This window comes from Medicago sativa, chromosome 6 (assembly GCF_051527215.1).
Source record: "Medicago sativa cultivar Bolivia chromosome 6, Bolivia_mono, whole genome shotgun sequence".
Taxonomy (NCBI): Eukaryota; Viridiplantae; Streptophyta; class Magnoliopsida; order Fabales; family Fabaceae; genus Medicago; species Medicago sativa.
In genome coordinates this window covers 64904129-64928479 of record NC_140754.1, presented here as the reverse complement: position 1 = coordinate 64928479, position 24351 = coordinate 64904129, and the positions used below count along the sequence as shown (strand labels likewise).

The window sequence follows — 24351 nt, the reverse complement described above, 5'->3', positions numbered from 1 at the left end:
TATCATAATAAAATAATTATTTCTAAATAATTTAGTTTGTTAGATACATCAATGTAAAAAGAACTTTTTGTTATAAAAATCACATCAATCTTTTGAAAGTTATTTTCTCTCTCAGCTAAATAGAATCTTTTGTTCAAAAAAAAATCTTTTGTTACGAAAGACAGAGAAAAAATAGGGGGAGCTTAAAGCAAAAGACACAAAATGATGTAATTTTGATGACATGTTAAAAAATTAATAAGGGGTAAGTTAGTATTTTTGGTAGACATTAAGTTTCATAATTACAGAATAGATTTCTATACATAAAATTAAATAAATTTAAAATCAAATTAATATCAGTTTTATTTTTTCAACCCACTTGAGTTGGTTTGATGATATAAGTTTGAGTTGAAGCGTGTTCCTATCAAAATTTGAAGTTAAAAATTTATATTTTTCTTTCATTTATATTTACAAATACCAATTTACCAAACAATTTAATTTTAAGTTATAAATCATAAAGTTATAAGTCATCAATCTAGCTTTTCAGCTTTCCATTAACGTAGCTTATGCCTTAAATTTATGAAAGATAATTTTTATTTTTTCTCTTAAACTTGAGAGCTCAGTTATCCTTTTTAACTCAATTGATAGGAACGTTACATAATATATGCATCGACGGGATTCGAACAGACCCGTTCCTAACATTTTATGGGTCTTAGGCCAAGTTTAAGAAAAAGACCCCCTTATACAATAGATCATAATATATTTTTTTATTGATAACGAGAATGAGATATGCGTTAATTATGAGGGTCACCATAATATGATGTTTTGAAATCTCCACTATACGAACACTCCAAAACATCGTGTGTGAAATGCATCTCGTCCTATGTATCGTAAATAAAAAAGAATAACAAAACAAAAAAATTGGGCGGGCCAAACCAAACCCAACAAAACTTAGTAAAAGGATAATAGGCATACCAAGCTTTATACAAGTTTAATTACCTAATTTGATAATTCAATTGATTTACTATCTCTAAAATTTCACAAAGAGCTTCATTATCATTCGTCACCAAATCCAAAATAGTATAAAATACATTTCCCTCATACCCATTAACATGAAAACCATTTATCATTTTTCAATAGAATAAGATATGTTACTTATAAAAAATTACAAAAGACCAAATTTGACGTCCTAAACATGAAACTTTCATCATGAAAGTTGTATTATTATGAAATCTAAATACAAACTCAAATTTACTTCAATCTGAAACACCAAAATACATCCTCATAATAAAAAATAAATTTGGTCTTTGAGAATGAGTACATATTTTTCTTCCTACATGTTGCTTCTGTGATTTACATTTTATTTCTAAGTTTTGCGTTTTGGTTCCTTAAAAAAACAAGTTTTACGTTTTGCCTAATGAAATGTTGGGGTGAAAATGAAAGCGCTGAGTTGGGGGTGTGAAAATGAAATGCTGCTAGGTTGAAAAAAGGGGATGAAACGGCGGATGGGTTGAAGTTTGATAAATGTTTGGGCCCTCTTTGCGCTTATTGTTATGACTATTACTTTTTCCACTCTATGCCTTACTAGCGCGCCCTGTAAATTTTCTGAAAATGCCATTGAGGTTTTTCGGATTTTAAAATCCGAAATAATTTTGCAATAATTCGGATTTTATAATCAGAAATATGTTTATGTATAATTAGCAATCAGGATTTTTCCCATTTCAGTAGTTTTGAATTTTGCTTTTAAAAACAAAGTAAAAAATGCTAAAAATCTGTCAAATAAAATCATAAAAATACCACCAAAAAATTCTAAAAATCAAATAAAATTAACGCAAATTTTTTCGGATTTTTCTGAGAATATGAAAAATTTAAAAATGGTTCTAAACGATGGAATTTTGGATTTTGAGGGGCTGAGTCCCATAAGAAGTCCCTTCTAAGGGTGTCTTGATCCTTACTTTTTTTTTCTTCTGATTTTCTGGGGAAGTTTCGGAGCAATCCGATCATCAAGTAGCCTGAAAACCACATTTTTTTTTATTAAGAACAACTAACAATGACCCACAACATAAGCATAAGGATGAGAGCTAGAATGATTAATATTGTCCATAAAATGACTATCCATGTTACAAACATGTTTAGAATTTGTGCTAATACTGTTCGGATTATATAATCCGAACTGTTTTTTCCTTGAAATAAGTGTTTAGGGGTTCAGATTATATAATCCGAAGAAATCAAGGAACACGCCCTATTTTTTTGAATTTTTCGGATTATAAAATCCAAATTAGTGAAGAACTCATTTTTTTCACCCTATAACAAAGGAAAAACTCAGTTTACATTTTAAAATCCGAAAAGCGCAAGGACATTTTTGGAAAAATCACAGGGCACGTGAGAATGACATAGGGTGAGAAAAGTAATATTCTATTGTTATATATACCACATTTAAACCATGTATTGCTATATACGCTCATATCTATAAAAACTTTTGGGGCCCGTACAGGAATGAGCTCTAGACGGTCACACCCTCAGCCTAAGTCTAAAGCCGGCCTTGGGTTAGAACCCTAAACATCTTCTAGTTGATAGGTTACTTGAAAAAGAAGAAAAAAAAAAATTGCAATGTTAGATAACTAAGCGAAATTATAAAATCCATGTAATTAGGATTGACCAAAAAGTTAACATGATTGGCTTCTAGTTAGAGAGTCCAAATTTAAGTTAGATTGCTATTTGATCCCATATTGCTATTTAAAGCATAGAGTGTTTAATTAAGTTTTTGTAAAGGGAGTTACCATTTCTGCATTTTCATTGCCATTCATGTATACCACAACAATTTGCAACCTTTGTTTTCAGAATTCATCATTCATGGAAATAATGCTACATCATCAACCCTATTATTATCAAGGGATCACACATCCTGCCTGCACTCTCAGATTGGTATTTGATGCTTTCACTGCAAATCAAGTATTTCTTCTTCTCCTGATATGTGATTTACTAACTTTTTCATGTTCCAGTGCTTTAGTTTGTAAAAGTTTTTTTTTTTTTTTAATGTAATTTCCTAACCAATATTTCCATTTTTCTTAGCTTTTCTTTTTATTAAGTAAGTTGTATTCAATTTTCAAGTTATAATTTTTTCATAATCAAGGTTTTGGGTTGCTAAAGTTTCAAACTTTTTATATTTCAGTGCTTTAGTTGAAAAATGGTTTTTTTGTTATGATAGTGGTATTATTGAGCGTTAACTATTTTGCAGTTATTGAAAAACCATGATGATGTTTTGGAAGATGTGGTTTAAAGGGAAACCCAAAATGGATTTCATCCAATGTCTTGGACCTGATCTTTCAATTAAGATTCTCACCTCTTTGGATGACCCATGTGACCTCGTTCGTGTATCTGCTGTTTCTAAATCTTGGTACCGATTTGGTAAGCCATTTGATTTCTAATACATGCTTTGCTAGTAGTTTATAATGTGTATCAGAGTCAGAGATACTAAACTTAGCCCCCTCGTGAGCTTAGCTCAGTTGGTAGTGACATTGCATAATATATGCAAGAGTCGAAGTTCTAACCCCGAACATTCCACATATTCACCTTAAGAGGTGAATTTCTAGCTACTAGGCAACTTCACAAAAGAAAAAAAAAGAGATATCAAACTTACAGTGACACGTGTAATTCTATCAAACTCATTGTCAATCCAAACATGCACTAAATTAGTCAATTGTCATGTCTTGCTTCTAGGAGTTGAACTTATGTGATGCTATGTTGTCCTGTAAATTTGGCTTCATCGGGTTCTTTCTTGAGCAGCTCAATGCTCTTCAGCTTTAGTTTATTTTTATGGTATTAATCTTCACTGTAAATGTTTTGCAGTTATTGAAAATGGCCACTGCAAGCAACTTTGCTTCAAAATGTTTCCTGAAATATCCGATGTTATTCATAACATTGAGGTGGACGGCATGATTGAACCTGTTAGTAACATGCTTGAAGGTTATAGAAATTGGGAGTGTCTTAAAAGAAGTCACAAAGCCTATGCTATCTTGGCTTTTGATTTATCTCCTTATGTGAAAAACTGCATCTCAGAAGCCGTTGTTGCATCAAGCACTAATATTAAGCCAGAAGAAAGCATTCAAAATACATTGGAACCCGGAGATAGAACAGACAATAGGCCATCATACTGGTTAAGCAAAGGGCATACTGCACAAGAGGTTCCTGAAACTTTAGTTTATAAGCTATGTTCCAGTCCATCTTTTATCATCACAGAGATTCGTGTCCAACCATTCCAAGGTTAGCCCACTGTTTATAAGCTATGTTCCAAAATTCTGTTTTTGTTTGGATTGAGATATTTGAATTTGAATTTATTTAGTGATACGAACATTTGTAAGACTGTTTGGGAGAGTTTATGGAAATAGCGTATGACATGTCGGTAAGCTCAATAGGATAGCTAATGATTGGAGGGTTTACTAAATTGTTTATCCAAACAGAGCCCTATGTTGAATTAAAATTTAAGTAATATTGAGGAGCCTTAACTTTTGCTTTAGCTGACAAAGAATCTATATTTAATTGTCAGCATATTTTCAAGATGGCTCCCCTATATATTCAGCTGAGGCTATCCAATTCAGAATTGGCCATCCAAGATACAATATAACATTAGAGAGTGCTATAACACTTTGTATTGCTTATAGTAACATGGTGGTGAATGAAACTCAATTTGTATGGAGATATACTTCGCCTCACTATCAAATGTTTCAGGTAAGTTGCACTATGAAAATACAGGTTTTGCATATTCTCTTCCATCCTTTCAAATCACTGAACGGAAAGAAATCTTGAGATTCGTCTTTTTTTTTCTTTTTTCTGGGCATCATTTATTTTTGTAATTATTGGTTTGGGTTGAATTGAATTTACTATCCATTCTTAATGTCATTGTCTAACATAATACAATTCAACGTGAGAGTTGACATCCTGTTTTTTTTTTTTTGTATAATGTTAACTATCTCTTGTAAAGCCAAGAGAGTTTATGTTAAAATAGTGAATTGGTTGGTGTTAAGCGTACAGAGTAAGCTTGTTAGTTTCAGAAACGTAGTAGCTCAAATGTTAAAGGGAAAACACTCACGTAGGATTTGAAAGAATGTAGAGAATTTGGTGTCATTCATCAAATGCTAGAAATAAGGCATTAGCTTTGAGGGGGAACATGACTATGCACGAGATATGTTAATGAGTCGGTGTCCTTAATCTGGAAAAGAAAAGTTGAGTTACCTAATCGAAGGCAGCTACTCAACAGATTCTTCTGATTGGGAAAATAAGTCTTTTAAGATGCTTTTGTACCCAAAAAAAAAAAAAAGTCTTTTAAGATGCTCTAGATCAGGTTGACGGGGAAGGTACTACTTGGGGCACAATCGGATTTTTGATATGACCTTTATAGTAGTTTTTTAAAATAGCTAAGTACTCTGGTGGTTAAAACTGTTACGAGTAGGGTCTTAGCTTAGTTAATAGCAGAAAGGTAGGAAAGGAGCATTAAGATTTGTACATTTTGAAAATAGAGTAGTGACACAGTTGGAATAATGACTTGATTAATTGACAATATGAGACTGATGAATACTTGATTGTCACTTGAGATATGTGTTTTTTTTGAGGTGAGGTAATTTAAAGGTACCTGCTGAGTAATTTTTTATAGACAAATAAATGTTAGGGATCGAACCTAGGCCTCCTACACAGAAATCTATTCAAACACTGGGCCTCCCCAAAGAACTCCTTCGGTGTTCCAACCAATGCCTCTTGTACCTGTTGAAATTTATCCATTTCAAACTGCATGTTTTAGCGCAGAGAAATCTAATCGTGTGTATGTAACCTGAAAGTTTTGGTGACATATTGTACAGGAAAATCGGTTGCAAGTATTCAAGCTACCTAAACCTGTTTTGTGCAATGGACGTGTTCTGCTAGTAGAGTTGCTTGGGAGAGCTCAAAAACAAGGACTCTTATACTACATAGGGTTTGTTTCTCACAACGTCATACTCTCCCACATGCACACACTGAATTAATGTTGTTTGGCAGTAGATTTTAAACGTGTAACCTCGAGGAATGAATTCAAATCCCCTCGGGAACGGTTATAAGATAACCATTAGTATCACTTTAATTAATACTCCCTCTATATAGCTTCTTTTTTGTATGTTCCTTTTTTTGTTATGTTCTTTTTGACACTTCCTGACCAAAAAAATGTCATCTGTTGATAAATTTAATTACTATGATGCAGCATCTCCCATGTTCAAGCAGTTGGACTTCCTCTTTCGGCAGCGTTTAAAGAAATTTGCCATCCATCAGGGAAATATACCTTGAAGTACTGCCCTAGTACCAGAGTCCCCCCTAGTATCAGAGCCTTGTGTTCATCATCAAGCTGGTGGTACTGGTTGGAGTGTGGGTTTACTGTCATGTTCATCTTAATGATGATGTTGCTGTGGATAAAAGTATTAATTGCCCAAATTTTCAATTGACATTGGGAAAATGTATCTACTTGTGAGCTAGTTGCTGACAACTGATAACTTGAAAATGTACAAGATTGTTGGCGCACTTTATGATAGCTTGAACTAATAAACTGAGTATGTGTGGGACTTCTATAATTGATGGTAGCATTGATACAGACGATTATCATTTAACAACACTTTTAAACTAATATTTTAAAAGTTATACATGGGACAAGCCGGAAAAAAAAAAATCTAAAATAACTATTATACACGTGATAAGCTTGGCTTAATATTCCAATAGTGCAGCAGGGGCGGATCTGGACTCTCGATATTAGTGAGGCACAATTTTTTGTCAAATAATTAAATAATACTAAATTTAATAAGAAATTATATTAAAAATAGTTGTAGCAATCAAAATTACAATGAAAATAATATATTTTCCATTTGTTGAAAATGAACTAAAATTATATCATTCCTAATTGTTCTAAGTACATATATTTCGATATAGGTTACAAGAGATTAATCAAATGCTCTAGTAGGATACCCGTGCATACAGACGGGTGAGCGCGTTGCGCTCTTTTTTTTTTTTTGGAAGTCATAATTGCATAGTAATTATAAAAAAATAGACATATGTATTGATATATGAATAAAAATGTAGACATATGTACAAATGGTACAAAAAATATTTTTGTATTAAATTTGAGTAAAAATATAGACATGTGTATAAATTAAAAAAATGGTCCCCGTATTAATATATAAGTTAAGATATAGACACATGTATAAATAAAAAATAAATAAATAGGTCCTCTTATTAATATACAAGTAAATATATATACACGTGTATAAACATAAAATAATTAAGTGTCTGTATTAATATATGAGTAAAATTTATACCGTGAACCGATAAAAAAAAATATAAAAAAAAAAGATGGACCTAGGCTACTGTGGCACTTGCCACAGTGTGCCTTGTTGAGGTCCGCCCATGAGTGCACGCAACAAATTTCACAAGAGTAAAGATAGTTTGACAACAAAAGTTGTCAAGAGAACGTATAAAAATACTGCCCCCACAACTTTTTACAATTGGCACACTTGCTGTTTGTGAGAGGAGCCTTTTTACAAAGGACAAAGCTTAATGCAATTTTATAGGTGTATTTCGTGTGGTTTATCACATAAAACTCACTTTTTGTTCTTATAACAAACTTGTAAATCTTAAATTGCAATTTTTTAACGTAAGCCCCAACAAGCTATTGGCAACATTAACATGTACCGTGCTAGAATTTCTTTGCAGCAAATTAAAGCGGGACCATCTCAAGCTTGTCCCATGGAAAATTATGGTTCTTAAAATCCATCTAATTCCATAATAATTCGCTATTATGTATATCTGTTCCATTTGAGTCAAATCCATCATTAAAAGGAATTTTTGCAAAGGATGTTATAGATATGCTGTAAATACTAAAGGAAAATCTAGGTCGATTCATCGTTTATAGCGCCGCTTTCTTGTAATCGCAGGTTTTCCACTTCGATTCCTGACTTTACTTAATTGGATCTTTCTTGAGCTCTTCACTCTCCAAGACTTCCCTTTCATCCTTGAGAGGTGTACAGAGTGGCCATTTCTTCTACTTCTTTCTCTCAGTCTCAAAGATTTTCTATTTCTTCCAAAATGACGACTTCTGTAATCACGCGAATTATTGCTCTCATGATCAGTTGAGGGTGAGGTGTAGCCAAGCTCAATATCATGTTGAAAACGACGTCTTCTTCCACGGTAAACTCTCTTTGTGTTTGTTAGCTTGTGCCACAAGTTACATGTGATACTTTGTAATGTATAGCAGCATAGTTCACAAGTGACACAACACATCTTACAAAGGCTTTTTCCTATGCATTGACATATACCAAGTCTGAACAAGGAGTACAAGAACAACAAACCTAAAACCAAATCAGTGACATATGAATATCATATCATATCATATATTGCGGAAGATAACTGTTAACACTTAACAATATCATCAATAGGAAAACTTACATATGTAGCATACAACCAAAATCATCAATAGTTTGACTAGGCTGGAGATACAGAAATGTTCAATGAAACACATGACATCCAATGGTCCTGAACATATTTCTCTGCAGACAGAGTAAATGAAATTGAAACAATATCAATAGGATAAATGATGTATGAAAAAGCTAAGACTTATTCATACGAACAAGTAGAATCAAATCAAATGTTATTGAACAACTATCATGAGAAATGTCGATATCACACTCTTAAACAGATGATAAAGAGAGTATATAAAAGTACTGTATATGTTGTTGGCTAGGCTAGTACAATTATAAGCAAAAGAAACTTGTGTCACGATTATTAAGAAATTTAGTCAAGTCCAATTAATTTTTGAGTGGTGATACATTGACCGGCATAGGTGGCACAAACATTTTCTACCACCACATACAAATGTGTCACGTGGCCCTCACCACCCCACCTAACACTCTTTCACATGGGTGAAAATACTAAAATGTCATTTCACATAGGGTAGGGAAAAAAAAGGTGTCAACATAACACTTTAGTAATTTCACCAAGTGAAAGAAAGTGTTAGATGGGGTGATGAGAGTCACATGGCCACATGTCACATTTGTATGTGGTGGTAGAAGAGGTGTGTGCCATCTATGCAGAACATATGTCAAATTTACTAAATTGTCCTTTTCGTATTTAGTGGAAATACTCACTCAACAACCCGCATCGTAGGGATGGATTTCGGAGGGTTAAGTTTATATTTTGATACATATTTATTTTAAAAAATTGAAAGAGCAATATCATATTATATACCCATTTACCATGTTGTTCTTTCAATTATTTTAAAATATTAAATGAAAAAATATATATAGATTGAACCCTCTAAAATTCAACTCGCAAACACACTCTAAATGTATTTGAATTAAATGAATGGTATATTAGAAATGCTAACATTACTAAATAGGTCAAAAGTGGTTAACTTTTGCTGGTAATAGTGACCGGATTTGAAGTACTTTTCATTGCTTATAATTGTGATACGAGGAAATATGATTAATTACGAAGCTATTTTATTTTCTTTTTTAAGTGGTAAAGACGTGAATGAATAAGAATGAGGCAGAAAGAAATAAAATGGAAATGGTAATTATATATGACTTACTCGCATGATCCACCAAAGACACTCTTGAATGGAGCAGTAAAAGCACTGCCTATAGAATTTCCAAGGTCATCTACGCCTTTGCTGATTGCAGACCCCATTGTTGTGTCTTCTTCATCAAATATAAAATAGAGAAAGAGTCTCAAAAGAAAGAAATTAACACTATTATTGTCTATTCACCAACCAAATATACTTGGCCCATGATCAACAATTTATTAAGTGGGAATAACAACAATGTATGAAAGTGACATTAACACAAAACGGACACTCACACATCGACACCAATAATAACAATATTTTGAGAAAATGAGTTATTTGAAAGTAATGGTCGGTGTTGTGTTGATGTGTCGAGAGTGTTACACTGACAACAAGTATGAACGAAAAAAAAAAAAAAAAACTACTCTTTGAAATTAGAATTTAGAGTGAAACTAACTGTAAATTGAAAATGAAAACAGAGAACTAATACTCACTCTTCAGAATTCTTCCTCCTTTGTTCCTTCTTCCGCTGCTATTTATTTTGATTTATTTACAGTACAGTTTTTGTTTTTTTAAGAACAGAACAAAAGAAACACAATGCAAACTGAACCGCACTTCGTTCCCTCTATGCTCTCTTTTTTCCGCACTTTCTTTTTCTGTTAGCTATCCAATAACATTGTGTTGTGCCATGTCATATAAATAACTTCTTTGCCCACTTTATTACTAACCAGCAGCAAGGTGTCCGTTTTTCCACTTTTATCCATGAAAATAAGTGAAGTTTATAAAAAGAAATTATATAATAATTTTTTTTGTCAAAAGATAAAATAATTTAAAAAATCAAGTTATTTAATTGGAAAGAAAGGATATAATGAAAAAAAATTAATTAAGCAAGGGTAAAATTGAAAAAAAAATTGTTATTTCTTAATTGAAAAAAATTAATTAATCAATGAGTATTTCTTAAATATACCACAAGGACAAGTTGAAAACACTCTTAGCTCTTGAACAAATGAGGCTCCCAAAGAGAGAGTGGGAGGGAGGGAGGGAGGGAGAGAGTTCTTGCCAAATGTTTTCTTACAATACGTACTCACTATTTAGAGTAAGTGGTAGGTTTGGAAATAAATCCGGCCAGTTCACTAACGAATCAAAGTAAACATTGTTAATAGGCTTAATACATCCCCAGGTCCCTTAACTTATTTTTTCTTCTCACTTCAGTCCCTTAACTATTAAATGTGTCAATTTGGTCATGTAAGTCCTCTTCCGTTTACTTAGTTCGTCCAATTTTATTAATTTTAAATCCCTACCGTTGGATCAAGGAAGTTCATCATATCTTACCGTGTACCACCAACACCTAAGTATCTGAAATTTAATTTTTAAAATAATATAAATTAATTTAGAAATAAAAAAATATAAAAAATTGTAAAATTAATTTTCAAAAATAAAAAAAAAATTCTAAAAAATTTGAAAATTTATATGTCTTAACTCTCTCTTCCTCTTCCTCATTTTCTCATTTTTACATCCCTCTTCCTCTCTCTATGTCTTAACTCTCTCTTCTCTCTCTATTTTCTTCTCCAAACTCGCATGAGTTTTCCGGTGGGCAAGATTATCCGGCGCGGTGGTTAGCCGGCCAGGGAGGCGGCGCCGCCGCGCCGGAGGCCTAAACGCCTCCTTTACTAGTTTTTTTAAGCTTTTTACTCGACTTCCTTCCCTCTATTCGTTTCTAATCCCAAAATCTCCAAAGAACAACAATATGAGCCTAGATCTAAACAAAAAGAAAATGATTATACGTTTGCTTCTTCTTTCGTTTTGATTCGTGATGCAATTGGGACTGTTGGTATTGGATCAGAAACGGTTGTGTTATGTTCCCGCCTTGTTGTGCGATTTTCGTCACCTCCTACTCCCTTCTGTGTGCGTGTGTTACCGTTTGTGTGTGTGTGTGGTTCCGTTGTGGTGCTTGAATCGGTTACGGAACCGATTGTATTTGAGGCTTGATTTGGTGTTACGTCTTTGTGTACGACTTGTTTCTGGTTTGTTGACGGTTTGGTTTGTGTGTTGATTGAACGTCGAGATGGAGACTGTTGTGATGGCTTGAATCTGTCGGTTTTGGATGTGGTTTATGTGACACGGTTTTGTGGATGATTGGGTTTATGTTGCTGTCGATTGATTCTTGATGTGTTGTTGGAAATTTGGTTTAAGAGATGGTAGTACCAATCGATTGTAGTACTAGGTTTTGGTTTTGTTGGATTTTTGTGCAGGTAATTTAACCAAGTCTCCCCTTTCCTTTCGATGCCTCAATCCTCGTTTTCCTCTCCGACAAGTTCTCGTCCTCGTCCTCGTTTCTCAAATCAAATCGCCAATCAGATGTCAGTTTCCATGCTCTCGTCCTCCTCTTCCAAATGTTGTGAATCTGCCCAAAAGAAAAAGAACAGACCATGGAAATAGATTGGACTTAAGCTTTTTAATATGGATCAGTGGAAAAGAATTTGTGAATCTGTTCATATTTCAAAGTTCTCAAGAGAAAAAGTTAAAAAGAAAAGGAAGTGGTAATAACAACAACATGAGGGAGGAGTTTAATTCATGAAGAAGAGACAAATTGAATGTAAATCAATGGAAAAGAAAATTTGTATTGAAAAAGAAAATCCGTAAAAAACATTTCCAGATTTAAAAAAAAAATTCCTGAATTTTTTCAAATTTTTTAGATTTTTTTTTTATTTTTGAAAGTTAATTTTCCAATTTTTTTATTTTTGAAAATTAATTTTCCAATTTTTTAGATTTTTTTTATTTTTGAAAATTAATTTTCCAATTTTTTAGATTTTTTTATTTCTAAATTAATATAAATGGATTTATATTATTTTTAAAAATTAAATTTCAGATACTTAGGTGTTGGTGGTACACGGTAAGATATGATGAACTTCCTTAATCCAACGGTAGGGATTTAAAATTAATAAAATTGGATCAACTAAGTAAACAGAAGAGGATTTACAGGACCAAATTGACACATTTAATAGTTAAGGGACTGAAGTGAGAAGAAAAAATAAGTTAAGGGACTTGAGAATGTATTAAGCCTTGTTAATAATACTCTATTCTAATTTCCTGACAATTCTAATCATCACATAACATTTTAAACATATCAAACCACTTAAAATCAAACTACTCACGCATTAATCTATTTTTTTTAGTAAAATCCCATTCTAAAATGTCTATAAATGTAACAAATCGAAACTTCTCTACAAGTGATGTATGAATTCTTTGATTAAATTTTGAAGACTATCTAAGTCCAATCAAATTTTTAGTCATAGACAAGTTTATATTCGAAATCATCTGAATCCAAAATTTGTTACAATGCACAAAATGATACAATAGACCAAGCATAGCAGAAAACATTTCACAAATGATAATTGTTAATCAACACAACATAACCATGTGTAAATTATTTCATTAGAAATAAACCACAATCACAATCAATTTTAACATCATAAAATCTATGTTCACAAAAAAAAAATCCTTGGTTCAAGTGATAAAATTCTAGTTGTAACCAATGCCAAAATTATGGGTCTTACAAATGACCTCGATAGACTCTTTTGAGAGTTGATAGAAGATGAATTTATGGACAACATTGGTGAAGAGCTATTGATCTTAATGCTCGAGAGGGAACAACAATCTGAAAGTTTTACTAAGCCTCAAGGTTTTAGGTTTGATTATCCCTGGTTTCAATTTGGGCGGGTTAGTTTACCTTTTTCTTTAAAAAATAAATAATTATATGCAATGTGAATGGAAAAACTGTCAAGTTGCTTGGAAATGTCAGTCTTGTTGAGGTAATCATGGTAAACTCACCATCATACTTGAAGCAATGGCATCAAAAGACTTATGGATTTTAGATGCATTTTTTACATTCAGTTTCAAACAATGACACTAACGTGCTAAACCAATCCAACATGTTTAATGATATTTTGGATGGTCAAGCACCCACAATACAATATACAGTTAATAAAACTCCATATAATGCACTATCCAGCATGTGGTATATATTCTGAGTGAGGTACAAGACCATTCTAATGTAGTTTGGAGAAGAAACAAGAGTTAACTATGTGCCCAACAACGAGAATTAGGAAGAAAATATTACATAACATGATCTTGACATATGGAAACTCTCATGCATGCATACATTGTATGCATGCATCATATTACATAACATGATTGTTGAAGATCAAAATGATACACCTATGAAGGTGATTTTGATAACTTCTACGATAATGTGAATAATGACGTCTCAACAACTGAAACATCTAATGGTCCTTATCAAAATCTTAAAACAAGACTACAAAGGAGGGCAAGACTACATTAAAAAAGAGTTCATCAACAACTTCGAACAAATTTAATATAGCATATTTGGGAAAACTGTAGCATTAACATAATGAAATTTAAAATTTACTAATTATGTAATGCTATTTATTTTTATTGTTTTTAATTATATATGTCATGTATTTAATGTTAAATCCTCTCTTTTTTGGTATACATGCTTAAAGCGCTATTGATGGTATGAGTTGGCAAGTGCACCAAATCATATCAAGTAATAAAGTAGTATGTTATCGTCTCCGCATAGACTATCATCCAACTCGGTAATTAGATTGAATTTTTTTGAAAGTAAATAAAAGAAGAGATTTAAAAGTGGTTGCAGGGTTTTAATTGTGATGTTCAATACGAGATTATGTTTTGTGATTCACGGATATAGCAGTAATCAAAGAATCCTTAAATCCATCCTTCCATCCCGGGACGGGCCCACGTATAGCTCCCTGTGGGCCTGGGCCCTCACTACATTTGCAAAATAAAATACTAAAATACTACTCATTTATTGTACTGGTATGGTAATATATCATTATTCTGTAATAACTTTTGTGTGCAAGTGTAGTTTCATGACTAGAACTTAGTCAACTTACCAACAATATAAGAGTATATATTATATATTATATATATACAAAGTCTTTCAAAAAAAAAATATACAAAAGGCACCACAAAGAGAGAAGTAAGAGGGGTAGTTTTATTTTTTATTTTTTATTGAGGGGTAGTTATTATTTAGGACTATTGTTTGAGTTTTGATTATTATATTGGAAGTGTTTATTTTTTAATTGGTATATTTGTTTTTAGAGTTGTCTTTGATATTAACTATTGCAAGTGTAACCGTTAATTAAAATAATTTTCTCTGTTATGAGTCTCATCAAGAATTTTATGTGAAATCGTATGAGAGATGAATTTAAAGTGAGAAAATCATTCAATGTTTTTAAAATCTGAAAAACCGTTTCAAAAAAAATGTATATTCCTCTCATAAAATTATGATGTATATTTATGTTTTTAAGAATGAAATGTTGGCCTACACTACTTAAAAATCTTGGGTCCGTCCCTGCTTTCGTCTTTGTTAGAATTAACTCGATTGATTATTAGTTGATGACTTACCTCTTACTCCCTCCGGTCCTTATTATAAGAAACAATTGACTTTTTTGATTCATTGTGCATGTGATGTATCTAGTCTATATTTACAATAAGATACATTAATTATTCTATGAACCTAAAAAGTCAACTTTTTCTTATAATAAGGACCGGAGGGAGTATTTAATAACCAATATGAAACACAAAATAAAAATATAAGAGACCAAAAATTTGTTTAAGAAAAAGAAAAAAACACGAGCAATCATTACATAGACAAAATTAGCCTCAACTATTTTTGTGTATGGAGTTGAGCTACATGGTTATGAACTATTCCATCTACCCCTTCAAACGAATCCAAACAAAACAACAGAAAGGGAATGCGATTTCATTTGAGGAATCGCGGAGTAGAAAGAGTGAGAATGAAAATTGGGAAGAGATTGATAGCACAGGAAATGGATGGAGAACAACGAGAGAGACCGATGGATTTCTTTGATTTCAGGTATGATTTTGGATTTTCTTTTTTACTCCACTTATTATTTATGAGGTTTTTATACTTATCTTTGTATTTTGTTCTACGAATTTGTTGCTTTTATTTATTTAATTCAATATTTTTTGTATAAGCCATGGTTGTTACTTGTTAGTTTTAAGGTAACATGAATATGTGGTTCTTGTGAATTGTTACTGTTTCTATGCCCTTTAGGATTATTGGTTTGTGGTTTGTGAATAGTAATGTTGTTTTGATAAATATTTGTACGAGGATGTTTGTCCCTCGTGTTGTAGTGCACGGGTTAGCATTATTGAAACATTATATGAAGCATGGACACTCCTCTAATTAGGAGTGTCCCAGTTTCCTGAATTATGTGATTTTCTCAAATTATTAGTGTTGTCAGTGTGTTAGTGTCCGTGTCGTGTCCGGTGTCCATGTCAGTGTCTGGGTTCGAGCCTATAATGCCCACTTCCTCCTAGTGTTGGCCATTAGGTCAATATAAACAATATGACAATGTTTTTTTTTTAATTATAATTGTAAAGTGAGTTTGGAAGGGGAGCTGTGGCACAACATTAAAGTTGTTGTTACGTGACTGAAAGGTCATGGGTTGAAATTCTAGAAACAACCTCTCATGTAAAAAAACAGGGTAAAACTGTGTACAATACAAAAAAAAATGGCGAGACCCCTTCTTGAATCCTGCATATGCGGGAGCTTTAGTGCACTAGGCTACTCTTACTCTAAAGTGAGTTTGGGTTTGTACGGTTGTTACTGGGTTTGAAAAGGGAGTATATCTTTAGATTTTCTTCTTTCAGGTGTCGGTCTCGAATTGAGTACCACAACTTGAAAGAGTGAACTTGTAACCAAGTGACCTCTTTGAAAACAGGATGATAAGGGAGTATATCATGTTGGCATTCTTTGAGCTAACTAACAAGATTACTTAAAAAGTATATAAATTTTTTAAAGAATGAAAGGGATATTATTATACTCATCGGGGGGTTAAATTGGGAGAAGGCGGTTATCGAATCTAAAGTTCATATGAAACAACAACGATAAAGGTGGGTTTTGCAAAGAAGTGTTTGGGATTGACAGAGGGTAGCAGAGAGGATATATGAGGCGGATAGAGGGGATGTGGGAGAAAGTGAGAGGCTGCAACACATGATTAAAGGAAAATTGGTGTTGATTCATTTGATGAGGATCAAGTTGGCTAGAGGTTGAAGGCATGACTGAGAGGCTTTGATCCATGGCTGAGCAAAAATCTGTGGAGGCCAAGGTGGCCAGCCAGTTTTGGGGCGGATGGGGAGTGAGAGGAAGGAGGTGGGAGTGGGAAAGGAGGGGAGACAGATATGATAATATGATCCTAATTCCCTAGTCCATATATTGAATATGGACCGTCTATGAATACAAAACTAAACAAAACTTTCATCCGACGATGATTAAGAGATAAAAATATATGCACCATGGGTAAATAGTTTTTTAAAAAATTAAGATCCAATGATAATTACATGATTGTGCTTCGATACACCGCGTACATTGTATCCATTATATATATATAGGTCCCCCCTAATATGGACCTCATATAAAAAGGTCCAAACATACACCTCCCAAATGTAACAGGCTATAGCCGGTGTCTATTGTTCTTTTTAATTTTTTTTTTTTTACTGTGCTCTCTTTCCTCAGTCTTCTTGTTGTCTTCTTCTCCAGGCGTAGATGTTCTCGTCGATGTCTTTTGACCTTAGTTAACTTTACCATTTACAATTAATTAATATACAATATCTGCATATTATCTTGTCTTTTAACTACTAATACTGGTTCGTTGATTTCGGATAGAAACTTTGCAAATCAGATTTGGTAGAAATTCACAAAAGTTGTTAAAAAAAACCTCATAAAAAGAGATTTAGGACCTTTGATTCTAAAATCAAACGTGCTATCAACCATGTGCAAAGAATGTACAAACTCAATTAAATGCCCATCAAGCTTTTAAACTCGGAAAAGCAAAGTAAATGAATTCAATGGAGTAAGTAATAAATCAGTAGTCTATATGTATTTATAAAAGAAGACATCAAGCATTCATGTGAAGACTGCAGCTTGAAATTCTCTTACCCGGATTTGTTTTTAATAAAAGCTGTTTGAGCGTCAGAGAATGACGACGGGAAAATTGAGGAGATAAAGGCATCAGTGAAATGGGTGTGTTATCCTGCTCATAAAGGAGCCACAGTTTAATTGATTATATCAACCGGTTACATAACCTATTGTAGCAGGTTGAACGAAAAGGTCCATGGTTGGACCCTTTTTAAAGGGTGCATATTAGGGGCTCCCATATATATATATATATATATATATATATATATATATATATATATATATATATATATATATATATATATATATATATTTTTTTTTTTTTTTTTTTTTTTTTCTGATAAAGTACATAAAATAGTAGAGAGAAAAAAACCACCAATTTTTTTTATGACGGATGAGTCATCCTTCTAGAAGCACACTTTACCCTTAAGACACTACAATTCTAAATCCTTTGTCATTCATCGGGTTTCGTTTCCTGGCACTTTCTAGGGTTTCTTCTGTTATCTTTAGATTCATACTCTATTTGCTGAAAGGTAATTCCTTTTTCATCTTTTTCCCGTCCATGCCTATCAATTTGTGTGTTCATAGTTTCTGTGTGCAACATTGTAGCTTGATATTTTGTTGATGCAAGCATGAATTTCGTTTTCCCTCGAATGTCTCTTTTCCGTATCTTTGGTAGTTGGATTTAGCTTGATTTGGTCATCAATGCAAAATATGCGTTTAAAAAACTGTATGTGACTGTGATTGCACCTACAATGTCATGGTTTGCACCCACATCAGCCGTATTCGATCCGTTGTATCTACGATCACGGCTGGGATTTATAACCTTGATGTGTGTGTGTCTATTTATTAAAAAAAATCCTTTTTATTTTATTTTTCCGTTAGGTTTTATAATTTTTCTCTGATGGAGGAGAGTTAGATCACTAGAGGCAGAGGTAGACCTAGAAAAACTATAAGATAATTAAGAAAGATCTAGAGATTAATGAGTTGGATCGAAATATAGTTTATGATAGAACATTATGGCATAATACATGTAGCCGACCCCACTTAATGGGACGAGGCTCGGTTGTTGTTATAATTTTCCTCAGAGGTGATATTTGTTAATCATGTTTCAGGGATTGTCAAAGTTTTCAACTTTTGTTATTTTTTATTTTGCAGTGCTTTAATCATAGGAGGTCTATTTTTTCTGTTAAGAAATTGATTCAACTCATTAATATGCAATTTTCCTTGCAAATCCTAAAAAAATAATCTATATTTGGTGGAGAACTAGTTACTTGAAGAATTTATATTCCAAATAGCTAAGTTTGTGAAGTTTATTAGTTTATGTTTTGATTACACTATTGCTGGCTTTGAGCTTTAGCTGTTCTGCGGTTACTGAAGTACTACTTTTCCTTGTGATCAGGCTCTGATACTTGGGATTATGGCTGAAGTGAACAACAACTTGGATTTGGATTTAATCCAATGGCTTGGTGATGATATGTCAATAAAGGTTTTCTCCTATTTGGATGATCCTTGTGACCTTATTCGTGCATCTGCTGTTTCTCGTTCTTGGGAAAAATTTGGTAAGCTATTTGAATTTTATTACTTGCAGTTCTAAGATCTTGTTATATGTATCTTTAATTTATGAGTAATGATATTTGTACAACCATTTTGTGAAAACTTTTGGGACAACCTTCTTCTTCTCTCTTTTTATTGGTCAAAAACTATAGAGAGAGAGAGAGAGAGAGAGGAAGAGAGAGAGTAAGAACACAATGAGAGTGTGAGAGAGAGTTGTCCCAAAATGGTTTTACAAATATAATTTCTTACTTTACTTGGTTAAATACTTGTTCATTTGGAAAGTTTTTGCATATACTATATTAAGTTTTCGAATTGTGATGGCTGGCTTCTAAAAGTTTAACTTTTCTAATGCTATATTCTCTAATGGCTGACTTGAAGCATGAGGCTTTGAGTATGTAATAGAAAAGAAATAACACTTTGAGTAGCTCAATGTTCTTTGGCTATATTTTGCTGTTCAAATGGTAATAATATAAAATCTAAATGTTTTGCAGTTATTGAAAATGGCCTATGCAAGCAACTTTGCTTGAAAATTATTCCTGAAGTATCTGGCGTTGTTCATAGCATTGAGGTCGACAACGTGATTGAACCTGATAGCGACATGCTTGAGCGTCGATATGCAAACTTGGAGTGTCTTAAGAAAAATCATAAAGTCTATTCGTCCTTGGCTTTTGGTCTGACTCCTTTGAAGAACAACTGCATCTCACATTACGTGGTTGCATCTTGCACTATGGACCCCATGAAAGAAGGCGTTGCAAATACATTGGAGTTAATTTACAAACCTAAAAATGACCCTAAGATTTTGCTTTATCGGCTATGTTCAAAGATTTGCCTTGTCACTGAGATTAATATGCTACCATTCCAAGGTTAGTTCTGTAAATATATCGATTAATTGTATATCCATTTGAACTGAAAAATAAGTGATGTTGAGGATCCCTAACTTTTTCTTCCGCTGACAAAGAACTTTTTCTTTCAGCCAAGGATGTCCGATTTAGATTTGGCTATCATGTACAAGACAAGAAAATTAAGTCAAAAACTGCTGTACCTGATTCATTAACTTTTAACAGGGAATTCAAATGGACATACACTTCACCTGTATATCCACTGTCTCAGGCGAGTTGCATTATAATCATATAGATTTTGCATATTCTCCTTTTTATCATTTCAAAAAACTCAAAAGACTTGAGATTTGTCTAATGTTTATTTCTCTGGGCATCATCCATTTATACATGTGCTCTCTTTTGGGTTGAATTTATTTTCCTATCCATTCCAGATATCATTATGTAGTTTTTTTTTTTTAATCCTAAAATGAGACTTGACATGCAGTTTTTTTAATGGTAATTGACTCTGATATAGCTTAGATAGCCTCTAGCTATCCGCCAACAATATCCATGATGGGTATCCTTAGCACACACACACACAAGCCCACACAGACTCGCACACATAAAAGGGCAACCCGGTGCACTAGAACTCCCGTATATGCAGGGTCCGGGAAGGGGTCCCACCATTTGGTGTATTGTACGCAGCCTTACCCTGTTTTACACAAGAGGCTGTTTCGAGGACTTGAACCCGTGACCTTTCAGTCACATGACAACAACTTTACCAGACTCGCACAAATACAATATAATTTATTAGTTCCACAAACATAGTGGTTTTTGCCACCAAAATTCCCTCAGGGTCTCATTTCTATGCTTTGGAGGTGTACATTAGGTGTTGTTTGAAGTTCACCTAAATTGAAATTATGCAGGGTACACTATCGTTGGGTTCATTTAAGAAGAACATTTGACGATTAAAAAAACAGAAAGTGTCCAGGAGGTTAAGTGAAGCAACAGTGCACTCAACCACCGTGCCAAGTGGTAGTAGTAATGTGTACCCAAAAAATGCAAGCAACAAAGATATGTAGAATAACGATTTTGAGAGAAAGGGAGCATGTTCAGTGTGGCCAACAAATTTCTCCCTTGCATATGTGCCTAGAAAAAGATATGTAGAATAACGATTTTGACAAAAGATGAACAAAGGGGAGGGAGGGCAGATTGTTAAGATGGAATCCTAAGAGGAAGATGAAGCACATTGTGAAGGATAGTCCGATGTTGGTTCCTTGATTTCAACTTTGAGGACAAGGTTGAACTTCAAGAGGATGGTATTGGTAGGCAGGACCTAGAGTAATTGGTCTAAATAGTGAACTAGTTTGGTGGTTACAAGTTAAAACTGTTACTAATAGGGATTTAGCTTAATTAAAAGCAGAAGGGTAGATGATGAGCATTCCGATTTGTTTGTTTTGGAAAAAGAGCAACGGCTGAGTTGTAAAAGGGGAAACACGTTTAAGGGGAAATGGAGGCAGTGTTTTAAATACCGAAACGGTTGCCAACTCGATTAGAGCACTGGGTCAATGTTTGCGGAGGGTCACTTTTTAAACCACATGACCTGATCTCTGTCAGAAAAATCTAAAATATACATGACATAAATTTCATACGTGTAAAAATTTATATCATGACTTAAAAAATTCATTAAAAACACAGTTAATAATTACACAATTAACTATATGTAATTTCTTATAAACATTTCAAATAACTTGCATTGCATAACTACATGTTGCACTTTTTATACATCCTTATATTAGTGGGTTTGGTTCCCAAGGCTGGACTTTTTTTATATTATTATTACAAAAAGCTCTATATGTGCAGCAGTACTTCATCACTGCGTACATGTATTAGAATAAAAGAGAATTGTGACATCAATTCTTCATCTATTGATTGAAATGAATTGTTGAACTGAGAGTTGGTAATTAAAGTACAGTCATCTTTGAGTTATCCATCACCCTTGTATCTGCTAGTGCAAGCTGCCTAGAGATGGCTAACTAAGTATAGCCATCCTGGCAAGGGAAAGAACTATCTGCTGATACTTATAGAGTACAGCTGAAGATTCTAGAACATAAAAATTGCTAACTAACTAAGGTAGTAAAATAATTTGTAATGGCCTATATTCCTTATACATTCACACAAAATGTTACTGTTACAAGCAATACAGCCAGGATCGAGTGCTGGCACGTAGGATCGTACGATTCTACATCCCACGGCACCTCAACCATGCTTCGACTTTACTCCGGTTCGCTTACCTCTGTTTTTCCTCGGTTTCCTCTATTTTTTCTGTTTTTTTGCTTGGTTCCTCTGTTTTTCCTCTATTATCTCTGTTTATTTCTCTCAACTCTATCAACAACCTACTGAAGGTCCTACTTACGAACCGTGTTACATTTCTCGTGTTTACGTTCCTTCACCGGCCGACCAATTCTACGTAGGATCTCGATCCTGACTACATTGGTTACAAGCTAGTGCAAGTCAGTGATAAGTTCCACTGCCTATACCATATTGATTGTTTTCAAGACCTGTAGCCAGCAAAAAAAAAAAAAGATTTATCAAATAAAAATGCATGCTGCATTAAAATGTAAACCGGAACAGTTCTTACCAGTTCGAACTATTTCGGCCTGTCCAACCGGAAATTTCCCGGTTCAGTGGCATAACTGATCTATTATACTGACTGGACAGGCTATGGGTCCTGTTTCTAGTTAAACTCAACCGGTCCAATTTTTAAAACACTGCTAGGAAGTATATTCTCTCCCCTTTTTTCTCATTTCTTTCTTTTGTGGCTACGTAACGATCTCTCGATAGTTACTCAAGATCCGAATTTTATTTTTGAGGTGGTGAAACCTCACGGTACCTGCTGAATATAGCAAACTTGGATTTGAATTTTTTATTTTTTTTTTATCCATTTTGAACTTTATTTTGTAAGCATAAAGTATTCTATGCATGTTTATGAAATTAGAAATGCATTGGTCACATTATACAGGAAAATAAGCTGCAAAAATTCAAGCTACCTGAACCAGTTCTGTGTATTGGAGGTTTTCTGCTAGTGGAGTTGTTGGGTAGAGTTAAAAAAGAAAATGGGAATAATTTATTCTACCTACATTGGTATGTTTCTCAAATCTTCCCTCTTCCTCCTCCCACATGCCCATGCTGAATTTGTGTTTGTTGAGAAGTTTATCCAAATTAATTTTTTCTAGTGGCTTCTCTCTGTTTCTTAGTGTAGGTTTTTTTTTTCTTTTTAAGAAACGAGGGACTTCATAGGACAAACTATAAAATTTATATAGATGTGCCAAAGGAAAAACCCTAAATCTTTTACTCGATAACTACATAGACAAAAATATCTATATTAGTCTTACTCGATAACTGTGCTCTCTCTCCTCTTTCTTCTCCGTACTCACTCATAATTACATCATATTACATACTAAATGTTGTAACAAAAGGTGTTGTAGTAAATTTCATTTTATTTTGCCTGCGCTTTGAGTGACTACTGAAAGATATACAGGATAAAAAGTTGTTCTTGCATTCTATTTGTGCTGCTGGACTTTAATGTGCATGAAAAACACCATTAGTATCGTATCACACGTTTGGAAAAAATTGTCATGTGTGCTTATTTGTTTTTCAACTATGATAAATTGGTTTACTATGGTGCAGCATATCTCATGTTAAAGTTGTTGGACAACCAATTTCTCCAGAATTTTTTGTGAGGATGCATCCACCAGGAAGATGTAGCTTGAAATATTTACCTCACCAGCACAAGGCACAAGATTATGACTGCTGGTTTCCTTCTTTAATTAATTACAACAACCAAGCTTACCAAGTGGGGTTGGCTGCATGGATCAGGTTGCTTGATAATTAAGTATAAGAAAAATTTGGCTGACTTTCAAAGAATTAGAACTTTGGGGACATCATTTTAAATGGAACTATTGATAATTCACTCTTGTTTGGTGAATGTATTGATTTGGATTTACTATATCATCATTTACATTTTGAATTTGGTTAAATAAAAAGTTGAAATTTGACAATACAAACTTGTTTTATTTGGTCATTGCAAATGTTTTTACGCGCATAAGTTTTTTTTTCAAGAAGACGGTATGCTTGTTACATTGGTAATTGTCAAAATGATTGTTTTGGCGTGTTTTTGCAAATTTATTCGCTAAACCTCAGAAGTCTGAAACCAATAGGGTTAGGTCTAGCTGAAAGTACTAGGCTCTTAACATGGTGAATCCGGCAATATTTTTTGGATATAATGGGAGACTAATCCTCAATCTCAAGCAGGAATTCAGATTTGAGAATGAATATCGGTGCAAGAAATAGTAATGGGGATAGATAAATGTAGACAAATGAGAGAGGGAGGGAGGGAGGATGCAAACATGACAAAAATGTGTGTGCGTGCGCGTGTGGTAGTT

At 33.4% G+C, this 24351-nt stretch overlaps 3 protein-coding genes across 8 annotated transcripts; 2 read left to right on the top strand and 1 right to left on the bottom strand.

Moving 5' to 3' along the window:
• The first annotated feature begins 2514 nt into the window (after nt 1-2514).
• Nucleotides 2515-6566, top strand: LOC146916326 (F-box protein At4g00755-like). The gene is made up of 6 exons (XM_085718450.1): nt 2515-2928; nt 3215-3384; nt 3826-4239; nt 4523-4704; nt 5829-5941; nt 6203-6566. The coding sequence occupies exons 2-6, from the start codon at nt 3228-3230 to the stop codon at nt 6438-6440; spliced, it is 1104 nt and encodes a 367-aa protein (XP_085574576.1). The 5' UTR covers nt 2515-2928; nt 3215-3227; the 3' UTR covers nt 6441-6566.
• A 1121-nt stretch (nt 6567-7687) lies between these two features.
• LOC146916325 (uncharacterized) lies at nt 7688-9671 on the bottom strand. Its single transcript, XM_085718459.1, has 3 exons — nt 9572-9671; nt 8431-8531; nt 7688-8333 (listed from the first exon to the last, which is right to left on the bottom strand). The coding sequence occupies exons 1-3, from the start codon at nt 9667-9669 to the stop codon at nt 7885-7887; spliced, it is 648 nt and encodes a 215-aa protein (XP_085574585.1). The 5' UTR covers nt 9670-9671; the 3' UTR covers nt 7688-7884.
• A 5640-nt stretch (nt 9672-15311) lies between these two features.
• On the top strand, nt 15312-23990 carry LOC146916324 (F-box protein At4g00755-like). Of its 6 annotated transcripts, none has more exons than XM_085718454.1 (6): nt 15312-15464; nt 18934-19093; nt 19580-19951; nt 20062-20198; nt 22929-23050; nt 23638-23990. In XM_085718454.1, coding segments are annotated over exons 2-6 (774 nt in total). In that variant the 5' UTR covers nt 15312-15464; nt 18934-18951; the 3' UTR covers nt 23639-23990. The 6 variants fall into 6 exon arrangements, with proteins under 6 accessions (XP_085574580.1, XP_085574577.1, XP_085574578.1 ...); XM_085718451.1 differs by having other exon boundaries at nt 23597-23990; XM_085718452.1 differs by having other exon boundaries at nt 15312-15509; nt 23597-23990.
• The last annotated feature ends 361 nt before the right edge of the window (nt 23991-24351 follow it).